Below are 14,047 nucleotides of genomic sequence, written 5' to 3' on the forward strand. Positions count from 1 at the left end.
CCCTAAACTCATTTAGTGCACCACTCTTTTTAAGATATTACAAATTTTATTTTAAACCATGCAAGGGAGAATAACTGTACTATAGGGACAAATTAAGTGGAGATGCTGTTTATTGTGTATATGAAACCCAATTTTGATTTTCTGATTTAAAAAATGCATTAAATGTAAAAGAAAAACTTTCCATTTTACTCCTATTTACAAATTTTCTTAATTCTCTTGGTATTCTTTGTAGAAAAGCATGTAGGTAGGCTCAGGAATGTTGACATGCATGAAGCACTATATGACAGCTGTTTTGCAAGAATACTTTTAACAATGTTATACATCTTCAAGAGCACTAGGTGGCAGCAGTGATTGCTGCCATGACTGGTGCACGCTACCTATATAGGAATGCTCTTCAACAAAAAATACCATGAGAACGAAGCAAATTAGATAATGGAAGCAAATTAGAAACGTTTTTTTAAATTGTATATTCTGCCTAAATAAAAAAAAGAAAAACTTTGGGTTTATGAGAAATATCTACTACTAATATATTATTGTCTCAGTATGTAGTTTCCTAGTACAATTCCATTGGAGAGACATTAAACTCAATATGTAATTTTTATGTAATTGCTTTATTATTTTTTTCTTTTTTTGCTTTCCTGAATTGCTGTAAAATACTCAAAAGTATGCTTGTTCCACTCCCTGTCAGAGAAACTGGAGTGCCTTTATCCCATTAATTAAACACTAAACAAATGCTAGATAGAATGATATATTTCATCAAAGCAAATACAATACTGTATTTTTTAAAACTATATTACTTTTTTAAAGTTTAAAAAATAAATGTAACATTTAAGTATCCACAAAGTATTGGGAGACATGTTGTAACCTAGGTGTCATCTCTGCTGAAGCAAATTAGGGACAGTTACAAATAGGTCACTAGACTTTGCAACCAGTGACTGTGTGAGTGAAATACAGCAATAGATATGTGGCATCTACACTTCCATTCTTAACAGGAATTGGAAAATCCACAATTTTCAGAATGAAATTGCAGAAAAAGGGGGGGAAATAATTAATTTATATTGCAAATTTTTTTTTACTACATATAATTGAAAATGTTATATATTACAACCTCAACCTGCGTAAGACTTTTACAAAGTAGTATATCTAAATTGTTTTTAATTTAAAAAACAACCTATGTATGTACTAACATAATGACAGTTTTAAATTATTATAAATACTTTATTTTGCAATGCAGTGCTTAAGTACTGATATTTGCTATGCATTCAATGTAATTTCAATAGACTTTCAGTTTAACCACTGTGGTCACTGGTCTGAAACTACATCTTCAATAGTGAAAATGTTTTATTTGTCCAAAAAACTGATACATATTTAAATGATGACTAGAAAAAGGTTGATACAGATATAGAACTACCCAATTATTAAAATAAAATAAGTATGTTGTGAAAACACCTCTTATTTGCCTCGGATTGGGAGGACCAAATGTGTTTGGTTGTTTTTTAACCTCTTTGCTGTGAATGTCTAATTTAAATTAAAAAAAGGCATTTATGATATTTTTTGCTTCTGTCTATTTTTCATCCCAGGTATCCAGTGATATGTCCTACGATTCACCTAGTGATGTGGCTATTCCATATGAAGATATAGAGAGTGACTGTCGCACCAGTTATGGTTATAACGTTACAAGGGGTGCAGCTGCACATCACTTTGTGGGTCAAGCACTTTTGCTATTTTGTCTTCTCTGCACATTTGTCCTATGATATCAGCTCTACTGACAAGTCTCTGGCCATGGAATATGTGTATTGTTTGTGGTGATAATAAAATTATGTCATATATATCTTGAACACTTTTAATCTGTATGGATTTTTTTACAAGCAAGGGAGGTCTCTTACAGAGAGACAAGAAATTACACACTGCCTTTAAATGTAATGTTATTATACATAGTATCACATACAACTGAATTTCTAGCTTTTTATACACAGCTGAGAAGAATATATCACAACATCTTCCCTATCACCCAGGTATATTATGACCTGTAATTTTAAGATTTGAGTCAATGTAGCTAATATGGGCTAAATCAGTGATTTGTGGCGAGGTCAGAGGCTGGTGAGACACTGGCTATGATACGTCTGAGAAACACAGATATAAACCCAACAGAGGCAGCTTAAATTTACCATTAAATTGGCAGGTTGCAGGTCCAATTTACTGCTATTATTAAATTTGCTTAATTCTCTTGGTATCCTTTGCTGAATAATATGCAGCAATGCACTACTGGGTGCTAAATGAACACAATACATGAGCCAATGACAAGAGGCATATATGTGCAGCCACCAATCAGCAGCTAGCTCCAATTAGTATATTGATGATTTTCAAAGGATACCAAAATAAAAAAGCAAATTAGATAACAGAAGTAAAATGTAAAGTTGTTTAATATTGTATGTTCTACCTGAAACATAAAATAAACATTTTGTGTTTAATGTTCCTTTAATGTTTTAAGACAAACTAGGGACATAAATGTAGCAGACTTAGCCTTGAGAAGTCAGCAAGGTACATTCCATGTTCTGATAATTATAAATTGGTCAACTTTCAGTGCTAAATTACATGAGAAAGGGGGTAAAATAACTAATAAAAATATAATGCAAAGTTGTTACATTATTCATCCAACTGTAATAATATGCAATAAATGTTAACTTAACAAAGTAGGGATTGCCTTCTGCGAATTATATTAGTTGCTTCAAGTAAATACAATACAGTTCCAGTATTCAGAATAATGTCTGATAATAATATTCACTGAAAAGGTTATTTGTGTCACTGAGTTCACCACTAAGAAAGCTGTAAGGGTTAACTCTGTGACTTGCTATTTGCCTAGGCTACAGACTGTGTGTGAATACATGGGTAGTTAACACACAATAGTCTGGCAGGCATGTAGTGAATATAACAATGTTATGCAGTAAGATAGATAGTACTCACAGCTCCCTTGCAGCACGGATGGTACTAACTCACAGACCGGAAGATGTAAGTAAAGGTAGAAGCTGGTAGTCCGGTCCGGTCTGTGAGGAGATGTGCAGATTGTACCTGTGAAACTTTGGTCCGGTGCAGAGAAGGAGAAGCTGTGGCAAGGCGGATGGTATGTGTGAGAGACGCACTCTCGTCTGTAGCTGATGACGTCAGCAAGAGGCACAGCAGCTGAGGATCAGGTAGGAGCAGGCAGTGTAAGGAAGTGCTGTAAAGATTTCAGACTAATCGATCAAGGAGATTCCTTAGGAGGTTGGTCTGCAATAATCCAGCAATGCAATGTCTGGGAGGTGGCCTTAAATAGGGAAGAAAACCCAGGCTTAAAGGAACAGTACATGTAAGTAAGCATGAGCCGCAACACCTTACACAGGCCCCCTCCCCCCCCCAGGAAACCACAGCGAGGTTTCAGGACCGAGGGCGATCAGGGTACCTGCGGTGGAAAAGAGATAACAGTCGCGGGGCAGTGATGTTAGCTGCAGGCTCCCAAGAATCTTCCTCATGACTGTAACCCTTCCAGTGGATTAGATAGAATAACTTGCTGGAACAAATTCGTGAATCAATAATACTGTGAACTTCATATTGAACATCAGGTAGTGTACCATATGCGGCATCACAGGAGGCAGCAGAGGGAGTGTTGGAAGTACAGCGTTTGACCAAGGACACATGAAAGGTGGGATGAACCTTAATATTAGAAGGAAGTTGCAAGGTAACGGTGAGCGGATTTGTAATGGAAATGATAGGGTAAGGTCCGATGAAGAGTTTCCCCAATTTTCTGCTGGGGTAATGTAGTTTAAGGTTCTTTGTAGATAACCATACCAACTGTCCAACCTTATACTCCGGATGTTTCCTATGGCGGAGGTTGTAGTACTTTTGTTGAGAGGCTTGAGCGTTAAGAATATGTTGTCTCACCGAGGTGAAAATGCTGGAGATGTCATTAACGAGGTCATTAACTTGTGGACTTTGGGTGTCAACTCTCAGGAAAAGGTTGAAACGTGGATGTATTCCATAGTTGATGTAAAAAGGGGTGTAACCAGTGGAAGAGTTGACATGATTATTGTAAGCGAATTCAGCTAGGGGTAAGTAGGGAACCCAAAAATCCTGATGTTGAGAACAGAAGCAACGTAAGTATTGTTCAATCCACTGGTTAACACGCTCAGTCTGTCCGTTTGTTTGTGGGTGAAATGAGGTGGTCAATTTCTGATCCATATGTAAAGCTTGACAGAGGTGTTTCCAAAATTTGGATGTAAACTGTGTACCCCTGTCACTCAACACAGATGTTGGTAGACCATGAAGGCGTACGATCTCCTTAATGAATAATTCAGAGGTGACTTTAGAGGTGGGTACACCTGAAACCGGGATGAAATGTGCCATTTTTGAAAATAAGTCAGTAACTACATATATTGTAGTGTAAGAGTGAGATGGTGGAAGGTCAACGATAAAATCCATGGAGAGGGAATGCCAAGGATGTTGAGGAACTGGGAGAGGTTGAAGTAAACCCATTGAGTGTTGACGGGAATGTTTGGAAGTAGCGCAGATATAACAGTGAGAGATGTAGGTCTTCACAGAATTGGATAAGGAGGGCCACCAATAGTATCTACTGATTAAATTTAGAGTTTTATCATTTCCCATATGACTGGCGAGCGGGGAGTCATGTGATAATTTGAATACATAGTGTCTTAGAGATGGAGGTATATAGAGTTTGTCGTTCATGTAGAGGAGACCATCATCTTGTTGAACTAATAAGTTGATGGGTTTTGAATCATCCGAAGATTGTGCAATCCTAATTTGTGTTTTGAGATCATCAGTGGAGTCAGTCAGTAAACCCATGAAACTATGTTTAGGGATAACAGTGGAGGGGGTTCTGTTTAAAGAAACCTTGGTATCCTTACGAGTGAGGGCATCAGCCTTTCCATTCCTTGTGCCAGGTCTATAACAGATAGTAAATTGAAACCTGGAGAAATATAAACTGAGTTGTCTGGATGAAAGAGTCCTGTTGGATTGAAGGTACTGGAGGTTTTTGTGATCAGTATAGATGATCGTAGGATATGAAGCACCCTCTAGCAGATGACGCCACTGATCAAAGGAGGATTTAATCGCTAAAAGTTCCTTCTCTCCGACTGGGTAATTCAACTCAGCCGGTTGCATAATTCTTGAGAAATATGCCACAGGATGTATGGGATCCTTAAAGGATTTTCTCTGTGAAAGAATAGCGCCTATGGCGTAATCGGACGCATCCACCTCCAAGATGAACTGTTTGTTGAGATCAGGGAATTGAAGTATAGGAGCGGAAGAGAACTTAGATTTTAATAAATCAAAAATGGTTTGAGTAGTTTCAGTCCGATGGAAAGTGGAGGTGAGTTTGGTTAAGTCTGATAGTGGTTTTGTAATAGCAGCAAAGCCTGGGATGAACTTCCGATAAAAATTGGAAAATCCTAAAAATCGTTGAACATCCTTTTTAGAACGGGGAACAGGCCAGTCTTTTATTGCTTGCACTTTGTTGTTTTCCATGCTAATACCATGAGGAGTGATATGGTAACCTAAAAATGTGATGTCTTGGGAATCAAAAATACATTTTTCTAATTTAGCATACAACTGATGTTGTCGCAACCGTTCTAGAACAGTAGCCACATGAATTTTATGATCAACAAGGTTTTGGGAGAAAATCAAAATATCGTCCAAATAGACAACAACATATATATCCAAAATGTCTCTAAAGATGTCATTGATGAGACACTGAAATGTAGCAGGTGCATTGCATAACCCGAATGGCATTACTGTATACTCAAACAGGCCATATCTGGTCCTGAATGCAGTAAGCCATTCGTCACCTGCTCTTACTCTGATAAGATTGTATGCTCCCCTGAGATCCAATTTGGTGAAAACAGAGGAGCCACGTAGTCGTTCTATTAACTCGGGTATAAGGGGAAGTGGATACCTATTCTTGCGGGTACGTTTGTTTAGCTCCCTGTAATCCACAATCGGGCGTAGAGAACCATCTTTGTTCGTAACAAAAAAGATGCCCGCACCAGCAGTAAAGGTACTAGGTCTTATAAAACCCTTCCTCAAGTTCTCATCTATATAAGTTTTTAGGTGCTCAAGCTCGGGTTTGGAGAGGGGGTATATATGCCCAAAGGGTATAGAGACTCCTGGTAAGAGGTCAATGGGACAATCGTAGGCCCTGTGGGGTGGTAAAGACTCTGCTTCTTTTTTGTTAAAGACATCAGAGTACTGATTATAGTGCATAGGCAGAGGATTGTCACATACCTGAGAAATTGAAGAGTTGAAGTTACAACTGACCTGATTAGGTGGGGGAGTAAAGTGTAAACTAAGGTTTTCCCAATTTATTACTGGTTTATGTGTGTGTAACCAGTTTATGCCTAAGATGACATCAAACATGGGTGAATTTATAACATCGAAAGACAACTGGTCAACATAACCGGTAGGAGTTGTGAGATGAATACTAGAAGTGTGATGTGTGACAGCAAGTAAAGAACCATCAATGACTTTGACTGAGACTGGTTTTTGCTTAGTAACAAGTGGTATTTTATTTTTTCTCACGAAACCCGAGTGCATGAAATTCCCAAAAGACCCGGTGTCGATGATAGCAGTGGCATTAATCTTGTGATGTTCCCACTGTAAAAGAAGAGAAACAGTTATGTAAGGGTTTGTGGTACGTGGTACCATAGGATCGAGATGGAGGATAGATTCCTTACCCATTTTTTGTTTGTTAAGGACTGGGCATTCCTTTACCACATGTGCAGGGGATGCGCAATACATGCATAAGTTTTGGTTCTTCCTCCTAGTCTTCTCTTGGGGACTTAGAGGACCCTTAATGAACCCGATATCCATTGGTTGCGCAAGCTCCTTGCTGATGTAGGTAGGTGAGGAGAGATATTTTTTAGGAGTGCTAGTCTTTTCAGAGCGTCTTTCCCTCAGACGTCTGTCAATGCTGATTGAAAGACTGTACAATTCTTCAAGGGTATCAGGTATGCCTGTACGAGAAAGCTCGTCCTTTATGTCCTCAGATAATCCCAATCTGAATTGTTTTTTTAGTGAGACATGGTTCCACTGAGAATCTGTGGCTGCAATCTTAAATTGTGTGATATATGTCTCTACTAGGTTCTTTAGTTGCCTTAGAGACCTGAGAGTATTCTCAGCAGAAACCTGCTTGAAGGGATCGTCATAAAGTACAGACATTTCAGAGAAAAACCCATCTAGAGAACCCAGGATATAAGATTGTTGTTCATAGAAGGAATCAGCCCAAGCCCTGGGCTCCCCTCTAAGATAGGAGATCACTGTGAGCACTTTGACTCTATCCGTGGGATAGGTTTTTGGCTTTAGTTCAAACATCAAATTACACGAATTCCTAAACTCTATGAAAAGGGAGCGATCTCCAGAAAATCTTTCAGGTGCAGAGACTAGTGGTTCAGGATGAGATTCAGTGGAAGGAGTCTTTGAGGAGAGCACCTCCCTGAGACAAGCTTTTAAAGCTTGATTTTCTACCTGAAGCTCATGAAAGGAATTAGTTAAAATGTCAATCCTGTCAGAGAGACTTTGTATTTGACCAGCAACCTGAGTAGGATCCATAATGTAAATGTACAAATAGAAACGGTATAACAAAAGGAATGAGGCAATCAAGTAAATCAACACACACCTGTGTGAATTTCTTTTGGCTGGATTATTATGTAATAATATGCAATAAATGTTAACTTAACAAAGTAGGGATTGCCTTCTGCGAATTATATTAGTTGCTTCAGGTAAATACAATACAGTTCCAGTATTCAGAATAATGTCTGATAATAATATTCACTGAAAAGGTTATTTGTGTCACTGAGTTCACCACTAAGAAAGCTGTAAGGGTTAACTCTGTGACTTGCTATTTGCCTAGGCTACAGACTGTGTGTGAATACATGGGTAGTTAACACACAATAGTCTGGCAGGCATGTAGTGAATATAACAATGTTATGCAGTAAGATAGATAGTACTCACAGCTCCCTTGCAGCACGGATGGTACTAACTCACAGACCGGAAGATGTAAGTAAAGGTAGAAGCTGGTAGTCCGGTCCGGTCTGTGAGGAGATGTGCAGATTGTACCTGTGAAACTTCGGTCCGGTGCAGAGAAGGAGAAGCTGTGGCAAGGCGGATGGTATGTGTGAGAGACGCACTCTCGTCTGTAGCTGATGATGTCAGCAAGAGGCACAGCAGCTGAGGATCAGGTAGGAGCAGGCAGTGTAAGGAAGTGCTGTAAAGATTTCAGACTAATGGATCAAGGAGGTTCCTTAGGAGGTTGGTCTGCAATAATCCAGCAATGCAATGTCTGGGAGGTGGCCTTAAATAGGGAAGAAAACCCAGGCTTAAAGGAACAGTACATGTAAGTAAGCATGAGCCGCAACACCTTACACCAACAATCAAAGTAGCACAGCTCCGAAATCCATGTGCGCTCTCCAATCTCCAATCACGAAAGTGAGTGACAGTGGGAATGAGGCTGAAAGACTATGGATAGTCAGAGAGGTCATGGCAAGGGAAGAAGCTGATTTTCTTGTTCACAATTTTCCGATTACACACATATTCCATCATTTACCCAAAACGCACAAAAACCTAAAAGATCCCCTTGGCCGACCCATTATATCTGGGATTGTGTCACTGCTTGAATTGTTGTCGGAGTGGGTTGACTCAATTCTTCAACCACTAGTACAGGACCTAAGTAGTTACTTGAGGGACTCAAGTCATTTAAAGTCAATTTTGGATAATATTGGGTGGCATTTGGGTTATAGACAGGAAGTGGTAGATGCAACATTGCTTTATTCAAGTATACACCACAATTTGGGCATTTAAGACATTAAATTGTTTTTAGACAATAGGACTAACTACTCATTAGAATTCAAATTGTTCTTGTGTGATATTATTGAATTTTTGCTCACCCATAATTTCTTTTTGTTTGATAGGACATACTACCTACAAGTTTGAGGTACTGCAACAGGGGCCAAGTTTTCACCCTCTTTCGCAAACTTGTTTGTAGAATGGTGGAAGATACATTACCTTTACTCAGAGACTAATCCTTTTAACGAAAACACTATTTTCTTCATGAGATTTATTGATGATCTACTCTTTATTGTAAAACAACCATTTGATTATTTAGTTCATCAACAACAATTAAAGGATTAACATTTGCAGGAGAGAAGCAGGAGTCTAGAACAGTTTTTGGATTTGACTTTGATTGGGTCTGAGGAGGATAATATGATTATCATTGATACATTTAGAAAACCTACTGCAGGGAATCCCATCTTACATGCAAAATTGTGCCATCCACAACACCTGATTAACTCAATACCTAGAAGTCAACTATTGAGGCTTAAAAGGAACACAAACTCAGAGAAACTATTTAAAAATCAGGCTATGAGTTTGATTTAGACATTAAAAGTCAGGGGATATGATGAAAGTGAGCTTTTAAGAACCCTGAATGAGGTGAAGGAAATTTCCATGGGGGGGGGCTAGAACATGTGAACGTAGAAAAGTAAGAAACTTTTGTATTTTCCACTGAATATTCTTTACAGTTCAAGGAGATTTGCAACATCTTGAAAAATAACCTACCAATTTTACAAGGTGATACAGTACTAACCGCATTATCCGATAGATAAATTTAAAAATATTTCTAAAAAACCTCCCACTCTTGGATGTAAGCTGTCACCAAGTTTAGTGTGCAGTTAGAAAAAGAGCTTGAAGAATTGGCTCGGAAGGAAGGGTACCTTTAGGTGCAATGTTAGGTCTTCTGGCACCTGTGAATTAATTTTATCGGGTGACAAGTTCTGTAGTTCTGTCACTTAGGAGGAATTCCCATTCAAACATTATGCAAACTGCAGCACTGAGTTTGTGGTATACCTTTTAGAATGTACCATCTGCCATGATTAATATATAGAACAAACCTCACATAGTCCGAGGTCAACGATAGGTGAAAATAAAAGAGATATCAAGAATTATATCAAAGAATCAAGCATGGCACAACATTTTAATGATTTTGATTTTACAAATAAACCAAAGTTCTCTGTTCAAGTCATTGATATTTCATACCCTCCACTGAGAGGTAAAAATAGGATTAAGGCCTTAATGAACAAAGAACTGTAATAGATTTATAAACTGAAAACGAAAACACCACTAGGGCTAAACAAGGAGTGGGACATGAGCTATTTTGTTGATTAGAGCTGTAAGAAATGCATTAAACCTCAATAAAAGAAACTAAATGCACCACTACGCACCTTATTACTATCCTGGAGAACATGAAAAACAGTGTGAAACAGATAATGTAGTGATATTGGGCAGTTATGAAGCAGCAGTCTTAAGACCACTGCTCCTTAACTGGTCCGCCTGCTTTGAGGTTGCGGACATCAATCTGCCCAATCCTGAAGTAGTGTGCGTATTACGAGCTAAACTCATTCACTTACAGGGCCAAAAATACACTTAACAGTACAGTTACATTTATAGTAACACTGTCTAATTATTATTATTACTATTATGTTTTTAATTGCATAAAAAAGTTATAAGGGCACAAAAATTTGAGGTCTCATGTGTTGGAAAAAAAAAGGCATCCAAAGGGCTTTAACATAGAGTTACATAAATACACGTCTAAATATGTATATTTATGTGTATATATATTTGTTTATATGTATATGCAGATGTATTTATATGTATATATTTGTATTTACAGACATATATATACAGATATAAACACAGAAATGCATATGTATGTATATACAGTGGGGCAAAAAAGTATTTAGTCAGCCACCAATTGTGCAAGTTCTCCCACTTAAGAAGATGAGAGAGGCCTGTAATTTTCATCATAGGTATACCTCAACTATGAGAGACAAAATGTGGAAACAAATCCAGACAATCACATTGTCTAATTTGGAAAGAATGTATTTGCAAATTATGGTGGAAAATAAGTATTTGGTCAATATCAAAAGTTCCTCTCAATACTGTGTTATATATCCTTTGTTGGCAATGACAGAGGTCAAACGTTTTCTGTAAGTCTTCACAAGGTAGTCACACACTGTTGCTGGTATGTTGGCCCATTCCTGCATGCAGATCTCCTCTAGAGCAGTGATGTTTTGGGGCTGTCGCTGGGCAACATGGACTTTCAACTCCCTCCAAAGGTTTTCTATGGGGTTGAGATCTGGAGACTGGCTAGGCTACTCCAGGACCTTGAAATGCTTCTTACGAAGCCACTCCTTCGTTGCCCGGGCGGTGTGTTTGGGATCATTGTCATGCTGAAAGACACAGCCACGTTTCATCGTCAATGCCCATGCTGATGGAAGGAGGTTTGCACTCAAAATCTCACGATACATGGCCCCATTCATTCTTTCATGTACACGGATCAGTCGTCCTGTTCCCTTTGCAGAGAAACAGCCCCAAAGCATGATGTTGCACCCCCATGCTTCATAGTAGGTATGGTGTTCTTTGGTTGCAACTCAGCATTCTCTGTCCTCCAAACACGACAAGTTGTGTTTCTACCAAACAGTTCTACTTTGGTTTCATCTGACCATATGACATTCTCCCAATCCACTTCTGGATCATCCAAATGCTCTCTAGCATACTTCATACGGGCCCGGACATATACTGGCTTAAGCAGGGGGACGCGTCTGGCACTGCAGGATCTGAGTCCCTGGCGGCATAGTGTGTTACTGATGGTAGCCTTTGTTAAGTTGGTCCCAGCTCTCTGCAGGTCATTCACTAGGTCCCCCCGTGTGGTTCTGGGATGTTTGCTCACCATTCTTGTGATCATTTAGACCCCACGGGGTGAGATCTTGCGTGGAGCCCCAGATCGAGGGAGATTATCAGTGGTCTTGTATGTCTTCCATTTTCTAATTATTGCTCCCAGTTGATTTCTTCACACCAAGCTGCTTGCCTATTGCCAATTCAGTCTTCCCAGCCTGGTACAGGTCTACAATTTTGTTTCTGGTGTCCTTCGACAGCTCTTTGGTCTTCACCATAGTGGAGTTTGGAGTGTGACTGTTTGAGGTTGTGAACAGGTGTCTTTTATACTGATAACAAGTTCAAACAGGTGCCATTAATACAGGTAATGAGTGGAGGACAGAGGAGCCTCTTAAAGAAGAAGATACAGGTCTATGAGAGCCAGAAATCTTGCTTGTTTGTAGGTGACCAAATACTTATTTTCCACCATAATATGCAAATAAATTCTTTCCAAATCAGACAATGTGATTGTCTGGATTTGTTTCCACATTTTTTCTCTCATAGTTGAGGTATACCTATGATGAAAATTACAGGCCTCTCTCACCTTCTTAAGTGGGAGAACTTGCACAATTGGTGGCTGACTAAATACTTTTTTGCCCCACTGTGTATATATATATATATACTCCTTGCAAATAAACGCACTCATTTATTTGCAAGGAGTTATCTAAATTCATTCCTGCACCCAGGCAGTTGTCCCTTGGAGGGTAACACGGTACAGTGGACGGTATTTTATATATATATATATATATATATATATATATATATATATAAAACACAAATAAAACATGGGGGTTTGGTTAAGCACACCTAACAAAAACATATTATATATTAGTGCACATATTGTGGGAGTGCTGCCAAAATGACCAAAGTAAAACAAACAAACAACAAAGTATTGGCGCACATCCAAAATAAAACCACACTATTATAATATAAAGGCTGCAAAAAATGCCTGCTAAAACTTTATACTTTTAAATAAAATTGGGATCTTAGTCACACAATATGGCCATATTCTGCTCAGCCAGTCTCCACTTACAAGGTGTCCCAAAATAGACTGGTCCTAACACTATAAATGTTTGCCTTACTGGGCTGAATAATTTGATTCTAATATAGAATTCCAACACTGTGGTACTATGCCTCAAATCAGGACTGCATTAAATGAGGCTGCCTGGCTTTATATAGCTAAATTACACTGTCTGGAACACACCTAAGCAGGTTTTTAGTGGTGTGCTTTAACCAAGGGAATTTGGTCAGTCTCCCTAAATGTAAGAAATACAACAAATAAAACATGGGGATTTGGTTAAGCACACCTAACAAAAACATTTTATATATTAGTGCACATATTGTGGGAATGCTGCCAAAATGAACAAAGTAAATACAAACAAACAAACAACAAAGTATTGGCGCACATCCAAAATGAAACCACACTTATTATAATATAAAGGCTGCAAAAAAATGCCTGCTAAAACTTTATACTTTTAAATAAAATTGGGATCTTAGTCACACAATATGGCCATATTCTGCTCAGCCAGTCACCACTTACAAGGTGTCCCAAAATAGACTGGTCCTAACACTATAAATGTATGCCTTACTGGGCTGAATCATTTGATTCTAATATAGAATTCCAACACTGTGGTACTATGCCTCAAATCAAGACTGCATTAAATGAGGCTGCCTGGCTTTATATAGCTCAATTACACTGTCTGGAACACACCTGAGCAGGTTTTTAGTGGTGTGCTTTAACCAAGGGGATTTGGTCAGTCTCCCTAAATGTAAGAAATACAACAAATAAAACATAGGGATTTGGTTAAGCACACCTAACAAAAACATTTTATATATTAGTGCACATATTGTGGGAGTGCTGCCAAAATGACCAAAGTAAATACAAATAAACAAACAACAAATTGGTGCACATCCAAAATGAAACCACACTTATTATTATATATATATATATATATATATATATATATATATATATATATATATATATATTCATTGGAGCCATTTGCAGTCAAGTAGCTGAAAACATAAAAATCATATATTCATATTTAATAAAGTGTTTAACTGTGTATGTACTGTAAATATTTCACATACATGAATATGTTGTAAGTATTTTTAAATAGATATTCATTTATGCCTATATATAATTTTATATATATAATTTACAAAAACATAAATAAAATAAGAATAAATAAAAAGTACTCTTCTATGTGAAAAACATTGGAATGTGAAATATTCATATTTCATGTCGGGTTAGCGCTGTTGAAAATAATAAGCAATATCTGTCTCTGTTTTT

General features: G+C 38.0%; 1 protein-coding gene across 1 annotated transcript in view; it reads left to right on the forward strand.

Moving 5' to 3' along the window:
• Window positions 1–8,192: 8,192 nt before the first annotated feature.
• Window positions 8,193–14,047, forward strand: part of MEIOSIN (meiosis initiator) — a 246,886-nt gene continuing 241,031 nt past the window's right edge. Inside the window, exon 1 of the mRNA XM_053715311.1 lies at window positions 8,193–8,225. Within this exon, the coding sequence (XP_053571286.1) occupies window positions 8,193–8,225 (33 nt within the window). The remainder of the gene's footprint in view (window positions 8,226–14,047) is intronic.

This window comes from Bombina bombina, chromosome 1 (genome assembly GCF_027579735.1).
Source record: "Bombina bombina isolate aBomBom1 chromosome 1, aBomBom1.pri, whole genome shotgun sequence".
Lineage (NCBI taxonomy): Eukaryota > Metazoa > Chordata > Amphibia > Anura > Bombinatoridae > Bombina > Bombina bombina.